General features: G+C 45.0%; 1 protein-coding gene across 4 annotated transcripts in view; it reads left to right on the top strand.

Annotated features, from left to right (window-relative positions):
* The first annotated feature begins 8,726 nt into the window (after positions 1-8,726).
* Positions 8,727-22,706, top strand: part of LOC139281370 (coiled-coil domain-containing glutamate-rich protein 1) — a 119,067-nt gene continuing 105,087 nt past the window's right edge. For 2 of the 4 annotated variants that reach the window (XR_011596865.1, XR_011596864.1), the window contains exons 1-2: positions 9,504-9,960; positions 12,363-12,520. Coding sequence is in view for 1 of the 4 variants with exons in the window: in XM_070901524.1 (XP_070757625.1) it covers positions 9,645-9,960; positions 12,363-12,418 (372 nt within the window). In the remaining 3 variants the exon portion in view is untranslated. Of the gene's footprint in view, positions 8,762-9,503; positions 9,961-12,362; positions 13,391-22,706 lie in introns of those variants that run through there. The other 2 variants (XR_011596866.1, XM_070901524.1) reach the window with 2 other exon arrangements.

The following is a 22,706-nucleotide window of genomic DNA, read 5'->3' as shown; positions in this document are numbered from 1 at the left end:
AGCACCAGCTCCAACTGTCGCAGGACGGGAGAGTGGAGAGCACCAGTTCCCACTGTCACAGGACAGAGTGGAGAGCACCAGTTCCCACTGTCACAGGACGGGAGAGTGGAGAGCACCAGTTCCCACTGTCACAGGACAGAGAGTGGAGAGCACCAGTTCCCACTGTCACAGGACAGAGAGTGGAGAGCACCAGTTCCCACTGTCACAGGACAGAGTGGAGAGCACCAGTTCCCACTGTCACAGGACGGGAGAGTGGAGAGCACCAGTTCCAACTGTCACAGGACAGAGAGTGGAGAGCACCAGTTCCCACTGTCACAGGACAGAGAGTGGAGAGCACCAGTTCCCACTGTCGCAGGAGAGAGAGTGGAGAGCACCAGCTCCAACTGTCGCAGGACGGGAGAGTGGAGAGCACCAGTTCCCACTGTCACAGGACAGAGAGTGGAGAGCACCAGTTCCCACTGTCACAGGACAGAGAGTGGAGAGCACCAGTTCCCACTGTCACAGGACAGAGAGTGGAGAGCACTAGTTCCCACTGTCACAGGAGAGAGAGTGGAGAGCACCAGCTCCAACTGTCACAGGACAGAGAGTGGAGAGCACCAGTTCCCACTGTCACAGGACAGAGAGTGGAGAGCACCAGTTCCCACTGTCACAGGAGAGAGAGTGGAGAGCACCAGTTCAAACTGTCACAGGACAGAGAGTGGAGAGCACCAGTTCCCACTGTCACAGGAGAGAGAGTGGAGAGCACCAGTTCCAACTGTCACAGGACAGAGAGTGGAGAGCACCAATTCCCACTGTCACAGGACAGAGAGTGGAGAGCACCAGTTCCAACTGTCACAGGACAGAGAGTGGGGAGCACCAGTTCCCACTGTCACAGGACAGAGAGTGGAGAGCACCAATTCCCACTGTCGCAGGAGAGAGAGTGGAGAGCACCAGCTCCAACTGTCGCAGGACGGGAGAGTGGAGAGCACCAGTTCCCACTGTCACAGGACGGGAGAGTGGAGAGCACCAGTTCCCACTGTCACAGGACGGGAGAGTGGAGAGCACCAGTTCAAACTGTCACAGGACGGGAGAGTGGAGAGCACCAGTTCAAACTGTCACAGGAGAAAGAGTGGAGAGCACCAGTTCCCACTGTCACAGGACGGGAGAGTGGAGAGCACCAGTTCCCACTGTCACAGGACAGAGAGTGGAGAGCACCAGTTCCCACTGTCACAGGACGGGAGAGTGGAGAGCACCAGTTCCCACTGTCACAGGACGGGAGAGTGGAGAGCACCAGTTCCCACTGTCACAGGAGAGAGAGTGGAGAGCACCAGTTCCCACTGTCACAGGACAGAGAGTGGAGAGCACCAGTTCCAACTGTCACAGGACGGGAGAGTGGAGAGCACCAGTTCCCACTGTCACAGGACAGAGAGTGGAGAGAATTTTCAATTCCTCTTTTCCAAGTAACAAGTTTCCAAATACTTATGGATTCTGCTTTATAGCCATACAACCTCTATGTAAACAATTTTTTTTAACCCCCCCGTAATTCGTTATTCTTAAATGTGTCCTCTCTTATTCCTGCCTTACCAACCAATAAAAGCAATCTATCGCTAGTCTCCTTATCACAGTCCTCATAATCTTGAAGACCTTAATCAAGTCACCCCCAAACTTTTCTACTCCAATAAAAAACTCTTAATTTCAAATCTCCATTCACAACTGTTACATCTCATCCCTGGAAACTTTCCAGTGAATCTACCGACCAATGCAAGGCTGCTCACCGGTTTTTATATTGTAAATACCGTGCATGTGCAATAATTTGTATGGGCCCCTCATTGGGGGTGGGGGAAGGCCACGCAAGAGACAGTGTAGCTTACAGAGGACGTTGCTACAGACTTTGGTTATATCCTTTCTATAATGGGCTACCCAAATCTGCATACAATACCCCAATTTATAATTTAACTAAGTGACTATTGACAATGCAGCTGACCAACTTTAACGATGATGTCACAATGACTATTGACACTGCAATTAACCTCGCATCACGCTAGTGACAACACACATTTTAGCGTTTATGGTTAGGGGACCTGGGATTGAGGTTAGGGTTAGAAACTGCACAAACCACTATTGGCACACCCATTGTCACTAGACCCGTCCTATATTTGAAGTATTAATTGTCTCCTTACGTTTGTGTTCCATGCCTCTTGATGCAACACCAAAGATTCAGTTTGACTTCTTAGGGCTTTTGTGAAATATTCGGACAACATCACTAAGAAGCACACTACACACAAGATGGCTCTACATAGAAAACCATCATCATGTGACTTTGCCACATGATCCTTTATTATTTACCTAAGTAGTTGCATTACCATAGTAGTCCACTAGGTGGAGCAGTAGTTCACTAGGGGGAGCTCTATTATACTCCTCTCTCCTTATTGAAGAAGTAATCATAACAAAATAATCATTATGCATAACTTGCATGGTTATACACAACAAAAGATATGGACTTATTTTTCCATATTTACAAATCAAACTTAACCACTTGTTTACTGTTTCGATGAGGATACTTTCGCTCTTGAACAAAACTTTCCAAATGTGGTGTCGGACTTAGACTAATTCTAGGCTGAGCCTGAGGATAATTTTTCTCCAAGGGCAACCCTTGATCTATATTTGGATTCTCTACAACTTCTGTTTGGCTGCCTGACTCGGACTCAAACTTAAATTCTGACTTTCTCTTGGACGTGTTTCGAGTACATCTGATGTAGGATTTGCTACTTGTAACAAGACTATCTGACTCATCAGAAATAATCAAATCATTCCAACTCCTTCCACGTCTGTAGGTAAAATATGATCAATGTAAACAAACCTAACCTTTCCATGATCAAACATCTTGACCAAATATGAAGGCCACATACCTTCACTACTCTTCCTGGTAACTACTTTCACCATTTATGGTGATGGTTCTTCACTCTAACCTTCTGATTCAATGTCACACTTTTCTCTCTTACTGTACCTCTATCATGAATCTCTTTCTGTCTTAATTGTTTCTCTTCTACTGACTGTGACAAGTTTGGCTTTTAACAATAAGAACCTGGCTCATGGCTGTCGTTTAAGAAATAAACTCTGCTGGTGTTCTACCAATAGTTGTATGAGGAGTATTACGATAATTAATCAGAAAATTTGCTCGTTTGTGGTCCAACGACAACTGCCGTTTCTTTGGATTCGGATCCAACATTTGCTTGATGAGGACAGGTTTTACATTGTGCTCTGCTGCACCATTTGAAGCAGGGTAGTACGGTGGAACTCTGGTATATTTCACACCATTTCTGCTCATGAACTGTGCAAATTCTTCTGAACAAAATTGTGGCCCATTATCAGACACAATTTCTTCTGGGAGGCCATATGAAGAAAACATTCTTTGCAAATTGTCTCGTGTTTTACTTGTTATTTTCTGCATCAGAAACACCACTACCCACTTCGAATGACTATCAATTACAATGTACAATTGTTGTTCTTCGAGCTCAGCAAAATCTATATGTAACCTTTGTCACACCCTGGGAGGCCATTTCCTTGGCTGTAATGGTACTGATGGTGGTTTCTTGCTTACCGATTGACATGTTATATCTATATCTTTATCTAAAACTGGCCACCATAAGTAACTGCGTGCAAAACTCTTGGTCAAGCACATTCCCAGGTGCGGGTCATGAAGATCACCTAACAATTTGGACCTGAACTTTTTTGGAATAACTACTCTTGAACCCCACATGATACAATCTTTATCCACTAACAATTCATTCCTACGAACGAAGTATGAATGAACATCTTTCTCTGATACCTGGTTTGGCCAGTCATTTGCTATGTAATCATACACCTTTGACATAACTGGGTCACGGTTGATTGCTCTACCAATCTCTCCTGAGTAGCCTCGCAGCTCTATCTTTGATTACTCCAGTCGAAAATCACTCAACTTGTCGAGATATAGTGATTCCGGTACTACGCTCACGGATGCACCAATGTCGATTTCCATGGGTATCCTGGTTCCTGCAATGTCTACTTGGTTGACGATACTTCGCAAATCGCTGTTAGATACCCCTTGTGCTCCTGATGACGTGTATCTCCAGAACCTCCTTGTCCTATTGCATCTCTTCAATGCTATGTAGTGTCTGGCTATTCCTACTTCTAGCATTGAACATCAGTTTACTCTTCAGTTGGCATGCCTTCGCAAGATGCCGTTTTCTTGCAGAAGAAACACTTTGAGCAATGTGTTGTCCCAGCACTGATAGCACAACTTCAATGTACTGTTACCGTGGCCAGTTGCTGAGGCCTTGGAGCCCAGCTACCTGATTCTTTTAACCTGCAGGTGATTCACCTTGGTTGTCTGATGACTGGAAATAGTGCGAAATTCTGGGGAGTATTGGTTGGCCATATCCATCAACATAGATGTCTGACAAGCTAAATCAAAAGTCAAGTTAGGGGTTGTCAACAATTTTCTTCTGATTGCTTCATTTTTCATCCCACAAACAAATTGGTCACACAATGCTAGGTCCTGAAGGTTTCCGAAATGACAGTGAATGGATAGCTTTTTGAAAGCTACCTTGTACTCACTGATACCCTCGTCAGTTAATTGATCTCATATTCCAAAATGATAACTTTCAGCAATTTCCAGGGGCTCCGGATTCAGGATTGTAGTACTGTTCTAACTTGGTTAGAATCTCCGTCAGTGGCGTGTCTTTTGGTTTGACGGGAACAAGCACATTTTTCAGGGTTTCATATACCTCGGGCCTGCTTCACTCAAGAAAATAGCCCCTTTCCTTTCTAAAACCAGCCCATTACGGTTTTCATCATTGGGGACTTTGACGATACTATTCGTCATGAAAAATATTTTGCTCTGAAAGTCTCTCGGTCGCGATGGAACTCACCCAACCACTATATTATTCCCATAGGCGTGGCTATATGGACCCTTGCAATGTCGACAGTTCAGCAAGTGTGCTTGTAATTTATCTTAGCTTTTTAGCTGTTTTGCAGAACAAAAAACCTCTCACAGTAGCGCTGTTGGTTGGCAGGAACATCCACAAAATAAAACTTTCAGCTAGGGAATACAGAAATCCCATCCTCATCACCAATTTGTGGATGTTCCTGCCAACCAACAGCGCTACTGTGAGAGGTTCTTTGTTCTGCAAAACAGCTAAAAAGCCAAGGTAAATTACAAGCACACTTGCTGAACTGTCGACATTGCAAGAGTCCATATAGCTGAGCTTATGGGAATAATATAGTGGTTGGGTGAGTTCCATCGCGACCGAGAGACTTTCAGAGCGAAATATTCTTAGGACATCACTAAGAAGCACACTAGACAAGAAGGCTCTACACAGAAAGCTGTCATCATGTGACTTTGCCACATGATCCTTTATTATTATTACATCAGTAGTTGCATTACCATAGTAGTCCACTAGGTGGAGCAATAGTCCAATAGGGGAACTCTCGTACAGCTTTATCTACCAGCATAGCCACCTTTAATGACATTACTCTTCTCTCAAGTGCCTTGGGATGTTTCTCCATTTTAAAGATGCTATATAAATGCAAATGACATGGTTACATTGTATTTACAGCACAGAAACTGGCCATTCGGGCCAACTGGTCTATGCTGGGGCTTCTGCTCCATGCGAGCCTCCTCCCACCCCAACTTCATCTCACCCTATCAGCATATCCTTCTATTCTTTTCTCCTTCATGTGCTTATCTAGCTTCCTCTTAAAGGCATCTATGATATTCGCACAAACTGCTCCTTGTGCTTTTGTTCTTGTCTGAACATATGGACATTCGGTTACACCCTGATAGTCCACTCTAGGTAACTGCCCAATTAACAAATCTTATTAATAGATATCATCTGGGATCGACTACACAGACTGTGTCAACAGCCTGCATCCAACGTGACTGCCCCTCAATTTGATTATGGCCCACAGTAAGAGCATAAGAAATAGGAATAGGAGTGGGTCATATGGCTCCTCGAGCCTGCACCGCCATTCAGTAAGATCATAGCTGGTCTGATCTTGGCCTCAACTCCACTTTCCTGCCTGTTCCCCATAACCCTTGACTCCCCTATAGTTCAAAGAATCTGTCTATCTCAGCCTTGAATATATTCAAGGACTCTGCCTCCACAGCTCTCTGGGGTAGAGAATTCCAACAATTCACAACCCTCTGAGGGAAGAAATTCCTCCTCATCTCCGTCTTAAATAGGCAACTCCTTATTCTGAAACTATGCCCCCCAGTTCTAGATTCCCCCACGAGGGGAAACATCCTCTCAGCATCTACCGTCATAAGAACAGAACATAAGAATTAGGAGCAGGTGTCGGCCATTCGGCCCCTCGAGCCTGCTCCGCCATTCAATAAGATCATGGCTGATCTTCTACCTCAACTCCACTTTCCTGTACTATCCCCATAATCCCTTGATTCCCTTAATATCCAAAAATCTATCAATCTCTGTCTTGAATATACTCAAAGACTGAGCCTCCACAGCCCTCTGGGGTAGAGAATTCCAAAGATTCTCATCTCAGTACTAAATGGCTGACCCCTTATTCTAAGACTGTGACTCCTGGTTCTAGACTCCTCAGCCAGAGGAAACATCCTCCCTGTATCTACCCTGTCAAGCCCTGTAACAATGTTGTATGTTTCAATGAGATTACCTCTCATTCTTCTAAACTCTAGAGAATATAGGATTAGTCTACTCAATCTCTCCTCATAGGACATTCCCCCATCCCAGGAATCAGTCTGCTGAACCTTCGTTGCACTTCTTCAAGTCCCCTCAGAATCTTATATGTTTCAAAGGATTACCTTTTATTCTTCTAAACTCCAATGAATACAGGCACAACCTGCCCAACCTTTCCTCATAAGACAACTCTTTCATCCCATCAATCAACCTAGTGAGCCTTCTCTGAACTGCCTCCAATGCATGTATATCCCTCCTTAAATAAGGAGTCCAAAACTGTACGCAGTACTCCAGGTGTGGCCTCACCAATACCCTGCACAGTTGTAGCAGGACTTCTCTGCTTTTATACTCCATCCCCCTTGTAATAAAGGCCAACATTCCATTTGCCTTCCTGATTACTTGCTGTACCTGCATGCTAATGTTTTGTGTTTCATGTACGAGAACACCCAGGTCCCTCTTTACCGTAGCATTCTGTGGTCTCTCTCCATGTAAATAATATTTTGCTTTTCTTTTCTTCCTACCAAAGTGGATAACCTCACATTTTCCCACATTATACTCCATCTGCCAATTTTTTGCCCACTCACTTAACCTATCTATATCCCTTTGCAGACTCTTTGTGTCCTCCTCACAACTTGCTTTCCCACCTAGCTTTGTATCGTCAGCAAATTTGGCTATATTACACTCGGTCCCTTTATCCAAGTCATTAATATAGATTGTAAATAGTTGAGGCCCCAGCACTGATCCCTGTAGCATCCCACTAGTTACTGTTTGCCAATCTGAAAATGACCCATTTATCCCCACTTTCTGTTTTCTGTTAACCAATCCTCTATCCATGCTAATATATCTTCTTAGGCGGTCCCTCATATCGAGGATGACTTGCTTCCACGCCAAAAAGGGATGTTCACAGGCGTTTCAATGAAGGACCTGACATTCCAGATCCCGAACTACATATTGAAAGGATGGAAGATGCCTGTGCTTGGATTTTTTTTAACGTGTGGTGGCCGTTACACACCAGCCACCACACGGACTAGACAGAGCTAGGTCTTGGTCCAATGGCAAGGATTACCCAAGACCTAAAAGATCCCGTGGCACTATTTCGAGGAAGAGCAGGGGAGTTCCCCCAGGTGTCCTGGGTCAATATTTATCCCTCAATCGACATCACTAAAAAAATTATCTGGTCTTTACTCATTGGAGTTCAGAAGGATGAGGGGTGATCTTATAGAAACATTTAAAATAATGAAAGGGATAGACAGGATAGAGGCAGAGAGGTTGTTTCCACTGGTCGGGGAGACTAGAACTCGGGGGCACAGCCTCAAAATACAGAGGAGCCAATTTAAAACCGAGTTGAGAAGGAATTTCTTTTCCCAGAGGGTTGTGAATCTGTGGAATTCTCTGCCCAAGGAAGCAGTTGAGGCTAGCTCATTGAATGTATTCAAATCACAGATACAGATTTTTAACCAATAAGGGAATTAAGGGTTATGGGGAGCGGGCGGGTAAGTGGAGCTGAGTCCACGGCCAGATCAGCCATGATCTTGTTGAATGGCGGAGCAGGCTCGAGGGGCTAGATGGCCTACTCCTGTTCCTAATTCTTATGTTCTTATGGTCATTACCACATTACTGTGTGTGGGAGCTTGCTGTGCACAAATTGGGTGCTGTGTTTCCCACATTACACTCCAAAAAGTACTTCATTGGCTGCAAAGTGCTTTGGGACGTCCGGTGGCCGTGAGAGGCGCTATATAAATGCAAGATTTTTCTTCCCAAAAATATAAAAGCTCATAATATATATATCTTATACATATGAATAAATAAAAGATAGACGACCTGCAGACGAAGTGCGGGCGGGGGGGCGGCAGGTGAAAAGAAAACGCAAGTGGTACCTAGCCAGCGGCGTCATCCGGGCAACTGTTGCGCTGCGCGCGACGTCATCCCGGCAGCGGACGGCTGCGATTGGCCGTCCCCCCCCCGGCAACAGGGTGAGCCCGCCCCCTTTCGGGGCTGCGCGCGCCGCCCCGCGCCTATATAAAGTTAGAGCGCGCCAGCAGGCGCGCGCGTTAGTGAGTCCGCGGGCAGAGGCGGGAGCGCGCCAGGTACTGACGGTGAGGGGGTGAGGGGGCGAGGGGGCGAGGGGGTGAGAGAGGCTTCATTTACAAACAGGCCAAGGAGGGTTTTTTTTTAAATTTGTTCCTAACCCTCCTCAAGAGAGAGAAAAGCCGCTTCATTGTTGACGAGGTGGTGGGAGTTTTTTTTTTGTTTCCAAGTATTTTCCCCTGTGGGAAGATTTGGGATCTTGCTGTGCCCGGGTTGTCAAGAAAGCCAAGCAGTCCCTTGAACAACTTTCTATCGAGTCCTGCAGGGCTTGTGTGGGAAGCCCCAGGCCCAAGTTTGTAGTGTCTGTCTGTGTGTCTGTCGTCTCTCTGTCTGTCTCTCTCTGTCTCTGTCTGTCTGTCTGTCTCCTGTCTGTCTGTCTCTGTCTGTCTGTCTGTGTCTCTCTCTGTCTGTCTCTCTGTCTCTCTGTGTCTCTCTGTCTCTCTCTCTCTGTCTGTCTGTCTCTCTGTCTGTCTGTCTGTCTGTCTGTCTGTCTCTCTCTCTGTCTGTCTGTCTCTCTGTCTGTCTGTCTCTCTCTCTCTCTGTCTCTCTGTCTGTCTGTCTCTCTCTGTCTGTCTGTCTGTCTCTCTCTGTCTCTCTCTCTGTGTGTCTGTCTCTCTCTCTCTGTCTGTCTCTGTCTGTGTGTCTCTGTCTGTGTCTCTGTCTGTGTCTCTCTGTCTCTGTCTCTCTCTGTCTCTCTCTGTCTGTCTCTCTCTCTGTCTCTCTCTCTGTCTGTCTCTCTCTGTCTGTCTCTCTCTCTCTCTCTGTCTGTCTGTGTGTTGCACCTTGACTTCCAGTTGAGGTTGTTGGGCTTAAAAAGAAGTGGTGGTGGTGGTGGATTATTTTTATTTCATTTCATTTTTTTTGTGTGTCGTCTCGGAGACTATGGGCAGCAACGTTGTCAATGAAGGCTGGAGGAAGCCCCACTGTCGCGCCAAGAGGTCCCGGCGGTGCAGGTTCTGGTGCTGCTGTGCCCGCCAGCAGATGTGGAGGAAGAGGAAGAGCAAGAGGAGCAGGCCTCGGCGGCAGCAGCGGAGCAGGTCTCCCCGAGGCGGCACGGCCCGAGCCGACCTCCGGGCTCTGCTGCGACCCGTCAACGTCAATGGCAAAAGGGCGGCGGGCATGCGGGCCCCGAGGGACACCACGCAGTTCCTCAGGCACGAGAAGTACCAAGAGCTGCTGCGGCGGCGGCGGCAGGCAGGTAGCCGGCTGCTGGGAGGAGCAGGGCGGCAGGGTGGCGGGCTACCTGTCGTACTTTGAGCACTCGCGGGGGGGGGGGGGCTGCGATCCGGCCGTCGGTGCCGAATCCCGTGGGCGCGGTGAGCATGGCCAGTTGTCACACAGTGTGCCCAAGCAGTATTCCTCGTCGCAGAAAGACGCAGACCGAACCGAGCCGTTCCTAAAGAGGAACCTTGAAGATATGTACACCGGGTTGGAAGAGGATGCGAATTCAGAGGTCTAGTTTAAAGACTCCAAATGTTCAGCCATGAACTCATTGAATGGCGGTGCAGGCTAGAAGGGCTGAATGGCCTACTCCTGCACCTATTTTCTATGTTTCTATGTTTCTATGTTTGAATTGTATCACAGACAATGCCAAGTTAGAATTCTCAATCCTACCAAGTCTTATCAGAAACCAAAGACTTTAAATAAAGCAAGTTGTGTGTAGGGCTTTGAATTAATCTTGTAAAATCAAGGTGTCATTTAGATGTTTCTGTCTTTATATCAATACAAAGAATAACATTTTAGAAAAGTAAATTTAAAAGATTATAGATTTCCATCAGGAAGTCTGATTATTTAAGCTAGTTCCTAAAAACTAAAGGATCTTTATGCAATAGATTTTATTTCAAATACATCCTCTGGTTTTCTAATCTGCACCCTGCTGTTCTGATAGTAGATGGTTGCTGTGCTGGTGTGATGTGATTTCACCTTTTGAGGAAGTGTCTGGCTTCTGCAGACCCTATATCTGTTGACATGACTGTAATTAGGATATTCATACTGGCGTGTTCTTCCCCCAACCACCTAAATTAATCCAACCTTTTATTAGCTGAACCTAAGTGAGCTGAAAAGGCCACCTACAATCTGCTGATTTGTGCTTGTAGTCAAAATGGTTGTGTGTGTGTGGTGGCAGGTGTGCTATTCTTCCTACATATCTAAACCTTTTTAGCTTGGATTTTGCCACTAGCTATGTCGATAAATGCCCTGGAACCATTTTTTTTGATTCTTGCACTAATTTTGAACACTTGCCCTTTTGGGGGCCTGATGGGGTGTGAAGAGATAATTTGATTGCAGGGATGGGGGTGAAAAGAGGATGAGTTGCACACTAGCCTTGATCTTCATTGGCAGTGAAGCAATAACTGAATGAAACCAATTTATTTGCCTCTATTTATGCTGGAAATACATAATAATCCTCTTTCCAAGTTTCTCAACAACTTGCATTTATATAGTGCCCTTAATGTAGTAAAAGGTCCCAAGGTGCTTCACTGGAGCGTTATCAAACAAAATTTGACACCAAGCTACAAGGAGATATTGGGGCAGATGACCAAAGGCTTGGTCAGAGGTAGGTTTTTAAGGAGTGTCCTAAAGGGGGAAAGAGGTTTAACAAAGAAGGGAATTGAAGAGCGTAGGGCTTTGACAGCTGTAGGCATGGCCGACAATGATGGAGTAATTAAAATCTGATGCTCGAGAGGCCAGAATTTGAGGAGCGCAGAGATCTCGGAGGGTTGAATGGCTGGAGGAGATGAGAGATCGGGAGGGGCGAGGCCATGGAGGGATTTGAAAACAAATGATTAATTTAAAATCGAGGCATTGTTTAACCAGGTTAGCGGGTCAACGGGATACATATTTTGCATTGGCAGTACCCTATACAATGCAGTGTTGCATGTCAGATGCGACAATGTTTAGACTAGGAACTAGATAATTTGATAGTGCAGTCTTTCTAAAGACTGGGTAAAATCTTCCTTTGAGTAGTATCTAAGAAAGATATGTCACTTCCCAAGCTTAATTCTCCATTTCAGAATTTTTAAAAAATTGTTCCTGGGAATGTGTGTCGTTGGCATAGCCAGCATTTATTGCCGATCCCTAATTGTCGTTAAGGTGGTGAGCTGTCGTCTTGAACTGCTGCAGTCTGTGTGGTGAAGGTGCTCCCACAGTGCTGTTGGGGAGGGAGTTCCAGGATTTTGAACCGGTGATGATGAAAGAACGGCCGATATATTTCCCAGTCAGGATGGTGTGTGACTTGGAGTGGAACGTGGAGGTGGTGGTGTTCCCTTGTACCTGCTGCCCTTGTCCTTCTAGGACGGTAGAAATAATTGCACTATAAACCCTTTTTAAAATGGTTGCCTGTGTGCCTTACTTTGGCTTTGAAAACTTTCATGAGGAATGAAATCAGTATTTTGCATCACGTTGCTCCTTTTTATATTTAAAGAATAAACCCAAGAGTCTCGGTTGTGTGATTTTTGAGAGTGTCCGCCATCCCTCTGCGCATCCCATGCCAGCAACTGTAGGGGCGACAAGGGGATAGTGTCTCTTTAATTGTTGTGTGCCTACTGTTCGTGTACATCACACCCTTGCATACCGATGCTTACTCGTCGTCTTATCTCACAGCAGTAGGACCTCCTGAAAGGCACAAGAGACCTGTCTACAGACGGCTGTTACCCTAGGCAGACTGTTGCAGTCCAGGACCATGAAAAATGGTTGGGAGCCTGCTGATCTGTCCATGATCTGGAGTCCACGCAGCAGGCGGCAGCTGGTGTGATTTCCAGGTAATTGTGCCCACTGGACCTGCTGACACACACTGCATATTTTAGCAGCAAAAGCTATCAAAAGTTTGTATTGGTTTATGAAATGGAAATCCTGTTGCCAAGATGAAAAGAAAATTGACAATGCAAAGCTTTCGATAGTCACTTTTTTAAAAAAAAAATGATAGGTCCCTGGCCTAAATTCTCTGGTGGATAGTTTGCAGAAGTGAACTTGTTTTCTATAAAGGGTGGCACAAGTGTTTGTTAAATGAATGAGCAAGTCATGCCTTTCATTTTCTGAGGAAATGAATTCCACGTAACCAGTGACTTTTTTTTTTAAAACCTGTGCCAGTCCACTTCGAGTAATTTCTGATTTTTTTGAAGTACTAATGCTAACCCCTACGGCACGTTTCAAGGTGAAGTGACAATTGACACCAGTTCTCACCAATAACTCGTGAATGAAGTGCCGTTACATTGCGCTTGCTCTACATTTATTGGTTTGAGGAACTTGGCGTGTTTTTTTCCGAAAACAAATTTGAACAGTGGTTGACCATGCAGGGTTTAAAATTCCCTTCAAATGCTCATGTGATGAAATTGCATGGTGTAATAAACGTGGTATTTAAACCTGTAATTAAACAAATGTGTCTTTCCTGCTTTATCTCCTTTTCTATTCTGATAGCTGCAGCTCTTGATCTAGATCAGTCCTGTCCACAGCCTATTCTTTTTTCAGAAATCCTGGGGCTATGGTTTAAGAAATAAATCTCTTGAATTGGACACTTTTTTTTTTTCCCCCCTTGTGCCTCCCTGGTAGTTTTTCATGTCACAAGAAGTTACTTAACCTGACTTTGGGCATGTAGGAATTTCAAACCCTGCAATGGCCTCCAACCACACTAGAAAGGGAAAAGTTTTTATATTTCCAAGTATTAATAAATAAAAAGCTTACAAATAATGAAATTGTGAATCTTGATTTGTCAAATTTTAGTGCTTTTAGAATGATTTTTAATGTTATGGTAAGTCGTCTGTCATCTAAATGCTTTAGAAACAGGACCTTGGCAATGAATGCATTGTGTAATTGGTACTGATGGCAGGCCTCTTGTGCACAAACATATTTGAGTTGTGTTTGGAAGAAACAAATACTGCTGAGTTACATCCTTGGTACTTGAACATCTAATCTTGAACATGGGTTCAAAGCATGTCCAGAATGATGTGATGAAAAGCTTTGGAAATTGATAACTGTCTGACATGGGCCCACACCAGTCTTGAGGCCACCACTTGGCTGGCATGTGAAATGAAGAACGTTCTCAATGGTGAGTATTGGATTCCTTGATGTTGGGACTTGGGTATGTTGGGGCAGACGAGGGGACATTTTTACTATTGGGTTACTGTTATGCTGTCCTTTTCGTAGTGATGACTGTTCCTTGGCTGTCTGCTGTGTCTGTTGTCTTTCTGGTTCCCATTCATTGTCCAGGTAGGGTGGGGAAGAATGCATTTCAGTGTCGACTGCCTGCCATATACTTGTACCCCAGCAAGCCTGAAACACCTGCTGAGATGCAAAGTGTGCAGTGTAATTGCCTGATAAGACAATCTTTACAAACAGTGCTGTACTTCCATTTTAAAATGCCCTTTCCTTCGATAAAGCATCTGGCAAGTGTTTATAAACTCCATCATAGGCAGTCCCTCAGAATCGAAGAACACTTGCTTCCACTCTTAGAATGAGTCCTTAGGTGGCTGAACAGTCCAATACGAGAGCCACAGGTGGGTTGGACAGGTTTACTGCTGCCTGCGCTTGATTTCTGCATGCTCTTGGCGATGAAACTCGAGGTGCTCAGCGCCCTCCTAGATGCACTTCCTCCACTTGGGTCTTTGGCCAGGGACTCCTAGGTGTCAGTGGGGATGTTGCACTTTATCAGGGAGGCTTTGAAGGTGTCCTTGTAATGTTTCCTCTGTCCACCTTTGGCTCGTTTGCCATGAAGGAGTTCCGAGTAGAGCACTTGCATTGGGAGTCTCTTGTCTGGCATATGCAGTGGAGCTGCTCAAGTGTGGTCAGTGCTTCAATGCTGGGGATGTTGGCCTGAACGAGGACACTAATGGTGCGTCTGTCCTCCCAGGGGATTTGTAGGATCTTGTGGAGGCATCGTTGGTGGTATTTCTCCAGCGACTTGAGGTGTCTGCTGTACATGTTTCTGAGCCATACAGGAGGGTGGGTATTACTACAGCCCTGTAGACGATAAGCTTGGTGGTAGATTTGAGGCCCTGGTCTTACGACACTTTTCCTCAGGCGACCGAAGGCTGCACTGGAGGCGATGTTGAATCTCATCAATGTCTGCTTTTGTTGATCAAGATCCACGGCGCTGCCCTGGACAACGTGGACCGTTTATAAACTTATTAATCTTTGTGGGTTATGTTAAACACTGTCAATAGAAGAGTACTAATTATTTATTTGAGTTCACATGTGAAATGCATCTATTTGCTCTTTTTAAAAAAAAAATCAACTCTGCTCACATCCTCAGCCATTCAGCATTGTGGGTTGGAGGAGGAAGAGGGAGAAAGACAGGCGTATTTAAGATTATGCAAACAGTCACATAATTGCAGTGCTAGTGCATGAGATGTGCTTTTATTCCTCCACCATGGATACCCGAGTACAATGTCCAAGTCTTTGTCTCCTTGGCAACTATTAGAATACAACAAAACTGACCCATTTTGCAACTCTTTAAATTTTGAGGGTTAGAACTGTACATGCAGAAACTGTTTCCAATGTACTTATTTTTGAAACTAACTTGACATTCCATTGTCTCTTCATTGGTTGAGTTTCCAAGCTGGTATGCCTTTTTACAATTGATGCCATTCATCGATTGTCCATAATTACCCTCACAATTAGCTTGGCAAGAAGAGGAACGTGCAAATTCCATAATGTGGTTATGGTACGAGACTAGAGGTTGCATCAACCCACCAGGAAAAGTTGTGAAATTGAACTTGGTGAATCTGGCCACTTTTGGTGAGCATCAAGGAAAAAAGAACAATGGACCCCAACTGGTTAACTTCCTTCAAGGTAGTGAATCTGCATTTTCTATCCAAGCTCCCCTTCAGATGATTCTAGTCCATACTACTTTGTTTACTAAAGTGGCTAGGAAACCACTGTGTTGTACAAACAGATGCTTCAGAGAAGGACTGCTATGATCGCCTCGGCAACTTAGAATTGTCAATTAACCCAGCCTTGCCAGTGTTAAACAAGAGCAAATTTAAAAGTCTTTAATGTTTGTTTGGCTGCATATCATTAAACTAATGAGGATGCATTTCAGTTGATCTTGGGAGCACAAAGACTGAGGGCTCAAGTTTCGGACTCCTGCTAGAACGGCTCACGTCATAGAGGCCTGCCTAATTTGTAGAATAAAAATTGCGCTGAATACTTGTCTCGCGATTCTCCGAGATCTGTCAGCCCGATCTAGCTCGGCGCAGCGCAGCAGGAGCTGCTAGGGGCGGAGCTACAGCCCTGCGCCAAAAACAGTGCTGGCAGCTGCGCACGTGCGCAGTAGCTCCCAGCGCGTCCCGTCTCCCGGGCGACGACCCGATCCCAGGCCGAAGGGACATCGTCCCTATCCCGGGCCGAGTGCCCTGATGCATCTTACCTCGTTGGCGGGGCCTGCCCGCCCGACATCTCACTGGGGGCAGGCCCCGCCCGAAGTACTTGGCGGGACCCGGCTGCGGCGGCAGGGCCCATCCGCCCCACATCTCGCTGGGGTGGACCCCGCCCGAAGGGATAGCGGCAGCCCAGCATCGGCTGCATGTGGGCCCTGCCCGAAGTCCTTGGCGGGGCCCGGCTTTGTCTGTCGCCGCCTCCCCCTCCTTTCTCCCCACCCCACCCCACTTTTCTTCCTCTTCCTCTTCCTCCTCCCTGGTGCTGCAGTAGGTGAGTAGAAATAATTTTTTAATTTTATTTTTATTTTGTTTTGACTTATTATTTTATTTATCATGTATTATTGGTGATTGATGTTTGTAAACGTTCCTCCCCCCACGCCGCGCCCCCCCTCGTTCCCTACGCCTGATTTATAAGTGTAGGCAAGGTTTTTCTTAGTGTATAAAAATCTACACTTATTCCGAACAAACTAAGCTTACGCTGCCTAAACTTGCAAAACAGGCGTAAGTGGCTGGACACGCCCCCTTTTGAAAAATAAAATCTGTTCTGTTCGAACTCACTAGAACTGGAGCAAACTAAATGCCGAAAATTGGAATCTCTAAGATACTCCATTCTAAACTAGTTGCCCCCAAAAAATAGGAGCAACTCAGGCCGAAACGTGACCCCTGAGATTGTACATTTGGTTCCTTTGGGCCAACTGGTTTCCCACAAATTAATACCTGTACTCTAAAACCTGCCTCTGCATTTAAACTTCTGCACATTAGACTGTTTTAGTCAGTGATCCGATTTGGGAAAGTTCTCCATTGATGGTGTGGCGGGGTGGAGGGGGGTGGTTTTGGGCATACTATAGTTGTAGACCAGTTGTATATTAAAATTGAGAAATCAAATTCATAATCCTGAAAATGGGAATGAGCAAGAAAATCGGATCTCTAACATCACCCCAGGAGTTCAGCTACAAATAGACACGTTATCTTTGTACAGATGACTTCATTTTTTTTGGCTGCTTATCACTTTGTCCCATTCTTTCAATGCTTTATCCTTCCTTTTCACCCCCCATCACCTTAATGATGCCATCATCGCTTAAGATGTCAAGCTCCCTGTATTTTGAAAGGGAGGGAAAGCAACAATCTCTGGTCCCTGGAAATCTCAGCGGGTCAGGCAGCATCTGGGGAGAGAAAAACAGTTAATGTTTCAGGTCGATGCCACAGATGCTGCCTGACCCGCTGAGATTTCCAGAATTTTGTGTTTTTATTTCAGATTTCAGCATCGCAGTACAGGTATTTTGCTTTTCTCTTTATTCTCTTCTGCACCTTCAGTTCTGGCAAGTGGAAAATTAGATTTTTTTTCTTAATTTAAAAAGATAAGTAACAAATTGAATCAATGCTTGTTTGACATTGCTGTTGCTCCTGCTTTTCCCTCCCAGTTCCTCAGCCTTTGCACCTGCCTAAAATGAACTTTTTCCTGTCCATGGTGTCCCCCTTGACTAACCAACAGGTTTCACAGGTCAGTATTTGACCCATTTCATGTGGTTCAGGAATAAGCTCACCTCCAGAACTGGTGCCCCATAAAATGGAGACTCCCTTCCTGACGCACCACACGTTTGAGATTCTTGCTGTAATATGATGCCCAGAATTGTATACATTGCTGCAGATGTCGCCATACCAGTATCTTGTGCAGTCGTTTATTAACTGCTAGGAATTGTAAATGTTTTTTCTTGGGTATTTTTGAAGCACCCCCAACTTTACAATAGTTCTAATGCTGTGAATTATTACTGTACGGAACAGATAAATGAGTCACGGACATACCTTGGTCTCAACCAGCAATGCTTTATTAAAGCTACCCCAACACAGCAAAACTACAAGTAAATACAATACTCTGGCGTGTTTAAACCACCCCTAACGCAAAGTACCCACGTCTAAAACACCTCCCGTGTAAACCCCTAAGAATTTGGTTAGGAGAACGCACGATACCCCCTCACACTGTGGCTGTTACCTTTAAAAGATGTGTGTGCAGAAATGCTCACCGATTCACTGGCTTACTCACTGCTTCTTCCGATGGAAAGGTGTCTCTTCTGGTTTCTTCTTTCCATCCCATACGGCGGGTTGGATTCTTGTAGGGGCGAGGCAAGTGACCCATATGGCCTCTTTTTTTATATCCCAAGTTTGTTAAACTTTATTTAGCCTGAAAAGGCTATTTTGAGAGCTTCCTGAGGGTGTGACTTCTGCTTTTAGCTCAATAAAGTTTCTTCCTTTGTTTTGAGGTTTCCTGTTTTTCCAGTGATGGGTTTTGCTTCTGAGCGGTCTGGGCTTAATGGCTTTCTATTCTGATATTTCATCCAGGTAATGGCTTAATCACTGATCAGTTCACTTGATGAGTTCACATTGCTTAACAAAACAGTCCATTTGCTCATCACCTGCAATGAATTGCCTTCGCTTGGCCATTGTCTTCCCAGAATCCCTGCCATCATTCTAAGTCCAACATGGAGCAGCACCTGGGCCCCTCCCACAAACAGCTTCCAGCTTTTTCTGCGGTGAGAAAAATAGTAAAATGCAAATCCTTGGGGATTAAAACGCAATGTCCAGATCCTTGGGGATTTAATGCTTAGTCCTTACAGAATTGTTCTGTCCTAACTATCTAACAGATTTAATTAGCTTTCCATACTGCTTCACACTGCACTTGTAGTTTTCAGGAGCTATCCACTCCTGTACTCTAGAGCCATCTAGTTTATATTCCCACTTTAATGATCTCATTAACTTGCATTTGCCAACACTAAATTCCATTTGCTGCTTATCAGTGTATCTTCAAGACCTATTCAGTTTATTTAGCAGTGGAAATAAATTAATTATGTAGTTCTGTATCCCAAAGTTCTTTACAAAGGATTTGGAGCAGTCTCTTGAGTAGGCAAACATGATGTCCATTTTGCACGATAAGGTATCACAAATAGTGTTTGGTATTAGTTGAGGCAAGAATGTTGGCCAGGACATGGGGGCCACTTGCTGCCCTCTGAATAGTACTATGGGATCTCTGTTTGACTACCACTAATGCAGCACTCAACACTATTAAGTCTCAACTTAAATTATGCTCCAGTCCATTGTGGCATTTGGTCCCATAGCCTCTCCTGTTTCCCCCCCCACTCCAATTAGACTATTTTGCTTCTGTCCTCAGCTACAAATCATGTGTGCATGTGCTAAATAATAGCCCTAGTACTGATTTCTGTAGTACTCACTTGTCTTCGTTTCATTTGCTTTCTCTGATTTAGCCAACTTTCAGAAGCTTGCCTCCTATTCCATGTTTTCTTATCTTGTAACCTAAATTGCTTAAGTCACACACTATTACTGATATCTCATCATATTTGCAGAATTTCTTTTAAGCATCTCCAATAAGCTTGTTGGCCAGGCAGCCCTCCCATAAATTTATCTTAACTCCCTCTTACTGTGCCATATAACAAACCTATGTAGTTTCGATCGTATCCTCTTGTGTGATCACATGTCCTCACTTGAGCCTCTAATATTTCAGTTGGTGGACTGAATCAAGTGAGACGAAGCCAGCTACAAATTATTAAGCAGTTTTATTTTAGTCAGTGGTAAATACAGAGTAACAGCTGTTGAACAGACCTAGCTAAAGATATCAGTTGAAGCTTCTCCTGGGTTACAAGTTTGTTGTTGCAATGTGAATAAAACAAGCTAAAATATTAGACCATAAGAACATAAGAACATAAGAAATAGGCACAGGAGTAGGCCATTCGACCCCTCGAGCCTGCTCTGCCATTCAATGAGATCATGGCTGATCTTCGACCTCAACTCCACTTTCCTGCACTTTCCCCATATATCTTGGTTCCCTTAGTATCCAAAAATGTATCGCTCTCTATCTTGAATATACTCAATGACGGAACATCCAAAGCCCTCTGGGATAGAGAATTCCAAAGATTCATCACCCTCTGAGTGAAGAGCTTTCTCCTTCAGCAGCACTGCCTCACTCTATCTCTGAGCAGTCCTGGTCTGCAGTTTTCCATTTCATCCTTCACCTCATCCAGCTCTTTAACCAAAAACTTTTTTCCTTCATTTCAGGTGTCAAGGATTGTAAACTTCAACAACTCTTGGGACACCAATAACCCTCTGGAACCACCTTCTCCCACACTTTCCTCTGATCCCATCCCTTGGGCTGGATTTTAGGCATTTTTGTTTTCGGGATGTCAACTGAGACAGGGCGGGAAAGTTACCGGCTGGGAATAGGTTGCGCTATAGCAAGGCAGTTTGGGCATCTGGGTCCTGCATCAGGGGGCCTAGCGCTAAGGGAGGCGTTGGACAACCTTTGAGGCACCAAAATGGGAAACTCAAGAACTAAAGTGCTGGGCCGCATGTGCTCTGAGGCCTTGGGTGGGGTGGGGGGGAAGCATTAAAAAAAAAAACAACATTCCCAAAACACTGCCCACGCCACACAACACAAACCGCTAAAACAATTAAAAGAGCAAACACTCACTTACCTTTACAGCACTTTACCTTCCTCACCGGCACCGGCATGGCTGAACCGTACTGGTTTCCCAGGCGGCTACTGGGGGGCGCAATTCCAGGCGTACCGGTCAGGTTCCAGTCAAAACTCTTACCAGCGTCGCCGCAAAACCCGACCGCAGGATCGCGATCGGACGCGGGAGACCTTGCCGCCCCATTTCGCGCCGCTCCAGGGTGAAACCCGGAGTGCAAAGGACCGGAAAACCCAGCCCCTTAGCTTTCCTCAATTTCACTTGGTTTTTAAAAAAAAAAACAAAGCCTCGTGCCCTGTCTCTCATGGAATGACTGAATTGTTTTCAGCGGTCTTTCTTTCTAGACAACTTCTAACTGACCACCTGCCTCTTGGCTTTCAGCCTGAGGTTAAAGGCCTGCATCGTGTAGCCGCTTGTTTAAAATGCTGTTGTCTGTTCATGATAGTGTATATCTTCTCTCTTTGCATGAACAGGAAGTGGTCGGATGGTGACTCTGACCCCTTCGCCATGCAGGGATTTATCAGCAGGCCTGCCAACAAGCCAACTCCCCGCCCGCACCCCCCATCAAATATATTCTCAGCAAACACTTGGAACCAGTTTCATATGAATGATGTCATTCTCACGTGTAGATGTATATTGGGCCTTTTGAGAAAAAAAACAACGAATTGCTTGATGTCCAAGTCATTGTGGCGACCCCTTGAGTCTGGGGCACTAAACCATCTTGTCTCGGTGGCTGCAGCCTTTAGCTTTTTAAACCTGTGCCAATTCACTGTTAAATTACATTTATTCCCAAATCTTTTCCGTGGAGAATTTAAAAAAAATGCAAAATGTGACCATGTTATTACACCAGTTGATAAAACATAGATCTGATGAGGTTTTGATTCCAAATAAGTGACCCTGTCGGATCCAATAATCATCTTGCAGTTATGGCGTGGGTCCATGGTTGATTGCTCGCCTTCCTGTACCCAGTTCAATCCCCATGCAACACTTTCTCCTCCACATTGGCCCTGCTTGAAGGCAGCTGAGTTTGTAACTGCTACATTTGCATAAACCTGTACATCCAAGCACTGTGCTTACACATGGATTTTTTTTTAATTCTCAGATTTCAGTAATTAAACAAACTTGCATTACTTTAATTGGTCAGTGGTGTTCTTGCATGACAAACTAAGTAACAGAACATGAGACCTGCATTTTGATTAGACTTTGTCTTGTATATGGATGCGAGACTCTAATTAGTTCTTGTACGCCTTCAGCTCTAGGATCTATAATTGGATCATTCCACAGGTTTCTATCCTGTTCGGTGATTGTCTCAGGGCCCAATTCTGTCTGATTTAAATTGTCAATCACCTTTGCGTTGCTCCACATACTGATGTTGGAAAGTAGCAGCAACATTATGAATGCGGTTTAAAACCTAATCATGTTGTCCTTCTTGACTCCGTGATGGCATGCTTGCCTCCATCAGCAGGAGGTGGGTTCAATTTTTTTTTTCCAAAAATATATTTATTCATATAAAATTTTCACAATACATTGGAAAATAGTTCAGTACCTTGCCGTCAGCAATTCCATACAATTCGTTTGGATGCTGACAGCAGTTCCAGACAATGCACTAGCGTGCATTTCATTTCAATGTACAGTTTAGTACAATCTGTAAATCACGTTATATGTAGTACTGTGCAAATAAGGGTATTACATGGAGCAGATGGGAACAGGTTTACATTACATTCCAGGATACATTTCAATGCCGATCACGAATCACGTTACATGTAGCACTATGCAGATGAAAGCAGTACACGGAATGGATGGGAATACATTTACATTTCTTCACAAGTTACTAAACAGTGCAGAACTTTCATTATATATGGCACAACAGGTGTTTTTCAGTAAATGGTGCTCTATGTATACAAGCAGATTAACAAGTACAGCCTGAGGGGGAGGGGGGTTGCGGGGGGGGGGGGGTTCTGATTCCATCCCCTGGGTTTATCGTGGCAGAAAGGCATTAAACTGTGGCTCTTCCCCATCGTGCCTTTGCGGCGACTGCACCAACCTTTAGTGCGTCCCTCAGCACGTACTCCTGGACCTTGGATTGCGCCAGTCTG

The sequence above is a fragment of the Pristiophorus japonicus genome, chromosome 15 (assembly GCF_044704955.1).
Source record: "Pristiophorus japonicus isolate sPriJap1 chromosome 15, sPriJap1.hap1, whole genome shotgun sequence".
Classification (NCBI taxonomy): domain Eukaryota; kingdom Metazoa; phylum Chordata; class Chondrichthyes; family Pristiophoridae; genus Pristiophorus; species Pristiophorus japonicus.
Note: the sequence above shows the minus strand (reverse complement) of the source record. Positions and strands in the feature narration are given on the sequence as shown.